We start from the raw sequence: 6,848 nt of genomic DNA, 5'->3' as shown, positions 1-6,848 counted from the left end.
TTAAAAATGAATTATTTGTCGAATTGCTCTGGTTTGAATATTTGTGGATTTTCTGCTTTTTTCTTGTCTTCAGCCCGTCCTGGTTTCCGACACTCGAAGATCTGTATGGATCTCTCCCTACTTTCTAAGTAAAGCATGCACTGTTGGGCACTGTGTTATACAGTGTTTTGTCTACACCGGCCGTATTTTCATATCTGTGTATTGCAGGTTGCATCCATAACTGTTCAAACTATAACTATCCCAAAACATTTGCGTTCCTCGAGTAGAGCCGTCGTAGTCTCCGTTGAGGTGAGAAAGAGCGCAATAAGCGCAGTTGTCGCTGCCATCGGGAAACAACATACAATAATGGCTATGACTGGGACAGGTAGACGGACAATAAGAAGCAGAATGATAATAATAATAATAATAACGTCTACAGTCCCAGTCATTGTAGAACCACCAGGCTCCTCTGTGTCTCTCCGCACAGTTGTAGCTGCTCCATCCATCGTTATCCTGGTCTTTTGTACTGAATTGTTTATTGTTGCTACCAGACAAACGATCATAACCTGCAACAAACAAGAAAGAGTAAATGAACCGATCAGTTTATGTACTTTGAATGAATCCAACATCGGATACAAGTTAGAGGGCAGTGCGTTTTTGTCTTACCAAGATGAAAACGTCAGTTCCGCGTATTTTGCTTTTTTTTGTTTGGTTTTGCGTGTATTGAACATTTACGATACAATTAGTAGGTATTTTGTCTTTGCAAGTACGTTACTATACAATTTGGTTTTTGTTTCGTTTTAAATACAATGCCACAGCACGAGCCACATACAAATGGGGAAACTAAACTAGAGTTTGGTTACTAGTGTTGTTAATATCGCTCTTTATGTTATATTTATCGACATTTTTTTACTATAATATTCTTTCATTATATTTGTATATTATGTACGTTCATACAATTTTGTAATTATCCCGTTTGAAATACAATGACACAGCAGGAGCCACATACAGATGGGGAAACTACTCAAAGCAATTGCCAGGGTTTGGTTAGTATGGGGTCGTTAATATCGCTCTTATTTTACATTTATTTACCGGCATTTATTGGCAATACTCTTCATTCATTCTTTTAGTTGATTCTTATTTCTAAGTCCCCATCTGATTAGTCTCCTATACTATCAAAACTCGAGTTATAGATTTCTTGTGCGTGTCGGTATCAAGTCGTATATTTCTTGAAAACTATTATGTGTAATTTAGTTAGCATAACCGAATGTTCATTTCTGTGCTTGTACCACAATTGTTAACTTAGGCTTTCTTCGAATCTGGGCCAGGAGGGGGAAGGGAGGTGGGGGGGGGGGTGAATGAGGTACCTAAATATATCCTTCAAGTTAGGAAAGCAAGGGTATCATTTAAAGATCCAATCCTGAGTAATCAAAGGTCCCTGTTTTACTGGGCATGGCAAGAAGGGTCCGTGTTAATTGTCATCGATTGTTCAATTATTTACCCGATTTTTATAGCATAATGTAGTATTTAGATTTTTCAACCTGAGCTTCCATGTTGGAGTTTACACGTAGATTACACCAGACACATGAAAGATCATGAGATAAATAAGTTTAAATAAAGAATAGAACTGACATAAAGTGAATTGACTATAAATGTTGTAGCTAATATTAGAACATCTACTGTAATAGTCATATATATTGCGTATGACGGTCACTCCTATCATGTTAGGTGTTTGTTACCTGCAAACACGGCAAGGAGACCTGTTTTGCCAAGGAACAGCGAATATTATCGTCTGCTACTTATGTCTATTCGCATTGTATATTCTTGGAAACCTACGTGCGTTTCCAACGGTAGTTCAAACGTTTGAATGAAAATAGCAATGTGTGGAATTGAAAATTGCTGTGAACATTGAAAACATGTATCATTTAGCCAGGAATGCGGTAGCTATGAGATCAAGACGTTGGTTGATGTAGAATGCACATTCAAGGAGTACTACAAGAATTAGTTGCTATAGGGGAGCACGTCACTTATCATCCATGGTTGGCATGTTTTTCTTCTTTTTTTTTGGGGGGGGGGTCAAGACGATTCTTTTAATTGACGTAATTGGTCCACATTTATGTATACGTCAATGATTGGAATGTCAACTACTTACCTGTATTTCCACTGTGTGATCCAACTGATAGTCGATACTTGTCTGCCTCGTCAGTAATGCTAAAAGTCGAATAGACAGCGTAATACGATGATGAAGCGGAATCCCTTAGATCAATACGAAGCTGGTACGTTTTCTGGTTGGTCATAGAATGGATATATTTGTTACCTAGCCAGTGGTCTTGATTTTTATTACCGAAACCGTTCTTGTAGTCCAACCAACCAAGATAAAAGTCAACGGAGGCACTCGATCGTCGCTGGAAAACCTATGAAATGAAAACAAGAAGGTAATCCAATTGTTTCATCTACTAATCCTTAAGGGTATGACATCCAAAGCCGTAGAAGAGTTAATAAAGATTAATATAAGATCTATATATATATATATATATATATATATATATATATATATATATATATATATATATATATATATATATATATATATATATATATATATGTATGTATATATATATATATATATGTATATATATATATATATGTATGTATATATATATATATATATATATGTATATATATATATATATATATATATATATATGTATGTATATATATATATATATATGTATATATATATATATATATATATTTATATATATATATATATATATATATATATATATATATATATATATATATATATATATATATATATTGAAAACGTATTGAGAAGGAAAATCCAGAACAGTGAAAAAACTTCCAGCCTCCACCGGATTCGAAACCTAACCAACTCGGCTATGGACGCTGATTGTATATCCAGAGGTTCGAAACCGGTAAGGAAGGTATTATTTTACTGTAGGCGTTTGACATGTATCGAACAGTACTACTTCTGTTTTTGGTGACATATTTTGCCTTACTCTAGAGATCAAACATATTGCTATATATATATATATATATATATATATATATATATATATATATATATATATATATATATATATATATATATATATATATATATATATATATATATATTTATATATATATATATATATATGTATATATATATATATGTATATATATATATTTAAATAAATATATATATATATATTATAAATATATATATATTAATATATATATATATAAGTTTATTGTGATAGAACTTTGTTTGTTTTGGTCAAATTCAACTCAAGGAGATCTTCAGTGCATCGGTTTGCAAAATGCAAACTACATTGTGTAAAAGGTAACAATTCAAAGCCCTGTTTGCATTACTCACTGTCCATCCTCCTCCGTTACTTTCCATCTCACAGTAAACCTGAATGCCGCTTGGCCAACCATCAGGGTAAATGGTGTAAACTCCATCACTGAGTGTACCGGAAACATAAAGCTCGTAGCAATCTTTTGGGATCACCTCGCGGGTGCACGTCACTCCGTTCCCTTCGTAGCCATCATTACAGTAACATTTACGGACATCGTTCCTTTCATCACAGGTTGCGTCATCACTACACTGGTAACTCTCATATATAAGACGGTTGTTCCTACAAGTTGAATTTCGTGTACATCTTGAATTGATGTAAAACTTGCCCTCCTAATTTAAGATATTCAGAGAAAAAAAAATAGTAAATAAATTATTTGTCACAAATTTTCACAGTGAAATGAAGAGGATTTCAACGATGGATGACCAATGTTAAACAAATTTATGTTTTTTTTTTGTTGAAACCAACTCCGATGTAGGGGGCCTATGGATCCGCTATCAAGAACAAAGGTAGCCGTCAAATGTTGCATTCAACGGCTTATTGCGACTTAACATTAGGCCTACAATTAGTTGTAACCGCAACACTATGGTATGAAGTATCCATGAATTTTGTTTTTGGTATATAAGGGGATGCAAACTCGTATGTCTTATCTTCCTGATTAATGTAATACGTTCCTGACTGACAGTTTTGATAGAACTGTCGACTGAGGTGGGGTTTCTGCCCCTTTCCCAACCGCGGTGTGAGCGCTACTCGGTTATCTGTAAATGTAATGTGATAATCAACAAGTTTAAATAGTAGAAGATTTTCTTCTAATGATATGGACAATGAAGTAAGAGTAAAGCTTAAAAAAGTCCTGAAAGAACCGTACTGACCCCTAATACACTTCCTTTGTCAGCAACGAAGCAGTTGCATTGGTTGAGAGGGATGCATTGTCCTTGCTCTCTCAGATAATCGCCGACGCAAACACATTGCTCTGATTCTGTGCGAGAGGTAGCCGAGATGCAAGTATCGGGGTCTTCACAAGTCCTCTCACATGTCTCATTGCTAAATATCTCATTACCTGGACACCATTCAATTTTTAATTCTAGACAACAGGAAAGGGAAAAAAATGGTAAATAAAAGTAACCTGATACAGACACAACGAATATGACAAGTGCAAAAGAAAAGGTTTTTTTCATTACTTCAATAGTTGGCTGTCAGAAGGTTAAAGGAAAGTAACACACTTTCTGAAGCAGTTCGAATGACTACAGAACATTTTAAATCACGCAGTGACCGTTCCTTTGTCACATTTATAATAATAGTTACTGAACATTACGAGATAACACCCCATCATTTGTTGTACAACTGAAGCCAGATAGTCATAGCTTTTGTTACAGGGTTTCTCTCGGTGAAAGTATACTGCTCTCTGACAAAAATGACAATTAATAGAAACTTCCAAATTTCGTTTGCGTTGGTTGTGCTGATGAAACTGGGGGACGTAACTGTATTCAGTGTAAGCGTTCTGTTGTACAAACGGTACATGCGGTTCCTTGGTCAGAGCCAATGTTAGTGTTGAGTACGAGGCAGTCTTGTAGTGAGTTCGTAATCACACTTTAACTTATGGAGGCATCAAGGGCGTAGGAACCGGGGGGCTGGGGGCGCCAGCCCCCACCCCCCCAGTGGAAAATATGGAGGGGCGGAAGTATCATTCCGCCCCCCCCCCCGCTTCGCAAGTCAGAAAACCCCTTTTTCATTTCCAAATGAGAAAAAAATCTCATTTGGAGCACCAAATTGCATCTAAGGCCAGGTGAAAATGCAAAATTATATACAAAATGGAGTGGGTGGGTTGAAGTGTGCTATATTGCACCAAATTGCATCTGAGGCCACCTGGAAATGCAAAAAAAAAATTCAAAGGGGAGGGGGACACCCCCTCCCCTTTGACCCCTCCCCAGGCTGGCCATCAGTCTTCAGCCCCCCACTCAAAAGTACCTTCCTACGCCACTGGGGGGCATTTTGGAAATATAGTTTAGATACTAATGTAAGATTAAGTATTTAAACTCGCGCTTTGAGCTTGTACTCACAATCATATGATCATACTGTTATCGCTAATATATGTGTTGTATCGCCATTGTACTCGCTGATTTACTATATGTATACTCGTACTTTATGTATTGTAGCAGTTTCTTCAAAGTAAGAAAAGATAATTGACATGTCAAGTCTACCTCCAAAAGATCAATTTGTTCTTAGAATGCACCTTTCAGTTTATGCACGTTTACTTTTGACATAAATGATATTCTTATTATTTGGCTTTATATTGAATAAGAATGTAAAAGACACTTACCATCTGATATTAGGAATTTACCTAAACTTGATATATAATATTTCCCCCATTCATCTGAGATACGAAAATCGTCGTATGTGACATAGTAAGTTTCTCCAGCAACGTTCTGAAAGTCCATTCTCAGTTGGTACCGCTTTTGATTTGTTAAGACGGCAATTTTCTCATTTCCGATCCAAAACTCACTCCCTAGAAAGCCAAAGCCATTTCTGAAGTCTTTCAAACTTCTATTAAATTTGACAGAATCCAACCTTCGTCGCTGTAGTACCTACAACGAGAATCAAAGAAGTTAAATGTTAACGTTCCATTCTGCATGCGATTTGTTGCTAACAATTATTACACAGAAATAAGAATTTATATTTCTAACTTCAGTTTATAGTGTGTGGGCTAGAAGTTAACTGTTTACTTGGAAGAAGAACTACACTGTTCTTAAATTTCAAAATATATAACATCATTGATTTAAACACTAGCTTCAATAACAAATATCAAGATTCTATTTGAAATAACGATTTTTATTACACCGCTATATATTACTGTATGCAAAATTGTAAAAAAGTAATTTTTTACATGTCTATTTCAAGTTGAAAAGGAAACAACAAGTAATCAGCCATACCGTCCAACCACCAGTATCAAGATCATTATCACAGTAAGCCTCAAACGGTTCTGGATGGCCATCTGGTTTAATAAGGTACACTCCAGATGTATTGTTGGTAGAGGAACATGCATTCGATACTTCTTTGCAATCTCTCGGATACGCAGGTTGTTGAAAAACAAAGTATGAAGAACCTGGATGGAAAGTAAACAAAGTTAACATTTTATTGCGACGAAAAGTCATTTCAGCTAACGAAAATATCGCCTAAGATTCTTTCTCTCAATTGCCTCTCTCCACCCAAGGGTTAAATGGGTACATGTGAGGTAACCTGTTATTGGGCGCAGTATATAACTGCTGCCGACTGGAGGGATTGTCTCTGGGACAGGTTACCATTGACTGGGGTAATATAACGTCTGTAAAGCGCTTTAAATCTATCGCTGTTAAAAAGCGCTACAGGAATCAATTTTTTTTGTTTTTTTACTTTAAGATTTTTGAGCTAATTGTAACAGAACTGGTTTCGTTACTAAGAGATTTAAGGCATTACATCAGTTTTAATACCAACTATTACTCAACAACTACTATAAAGTCGAAGATATCA

General features: G+C 35.6%; 1 protein-coding gene across 3 annotated transcripts in view; it reads right to left on the bottom strand.

The window, feature by feature from the left end:
• Nucleotides 1-6,848, bottom strand: part of LOC139973178 (uncharacterized) — a 65,443-nt gene continuing 58,595 nt past the window's right edge. For 2 of the 3 annotated variants that reach the window (XM_071979667.1, XM_071979669.1), the window contains exons 3-8: nucleotides 6,272-6,444; nucleotides 5,662-5,926; nucleotides 4,214-4,425; nucleotides 3,362-3,673; nucleotides 2,132-2,393; nucleotides 1-545 (exon numbers count right to left, since the gene is read on the bottom strand). In XM_071979667.1, coding sequence (XP_071835768.1) covers nucleotides 172-545; nucleotides 2,132-2,393; nucleotides 3,362-3,673; nucleotides 4,214-4,425; nucleotides 5,662-5,926; nucleotides 6,272-6,444 — 1,598 coding nt within the window. In that variant the 3' untranslated portion in view covers nucleotides 1-171. The remainder of the gene's footprint in view (nucleotides 546-2,131; nucleotides 2,394-3,361; nucleotides 3,674-4,213; nucleotides 4,426-5,661; nucleotides 5,927-6,271; nucleotides 6,445-6,848) is intronic. The other variant, XM_071979668.1, reaches the window with a different exon arrangement.

The sequence above is a fragment of the Apostichopus japonicus genome, chromosome 9 (genome assembly GCF_037975245.1).
Source record: "Apostichopus japonicus isolate 1M-3 chromosome 9, ASM3797524v1, whole genome shotgun sequence".
Lineage (NCBI taxonomy): Eukaryota > Metazoa > Echinodermata > Holothuroidea > Aspidochirotida > Stichopodidae > Apostichopus > Apostichopus japonicus.
This window is presented reverse-complemented; position numbering and strand designations above follow the sequence as displayed.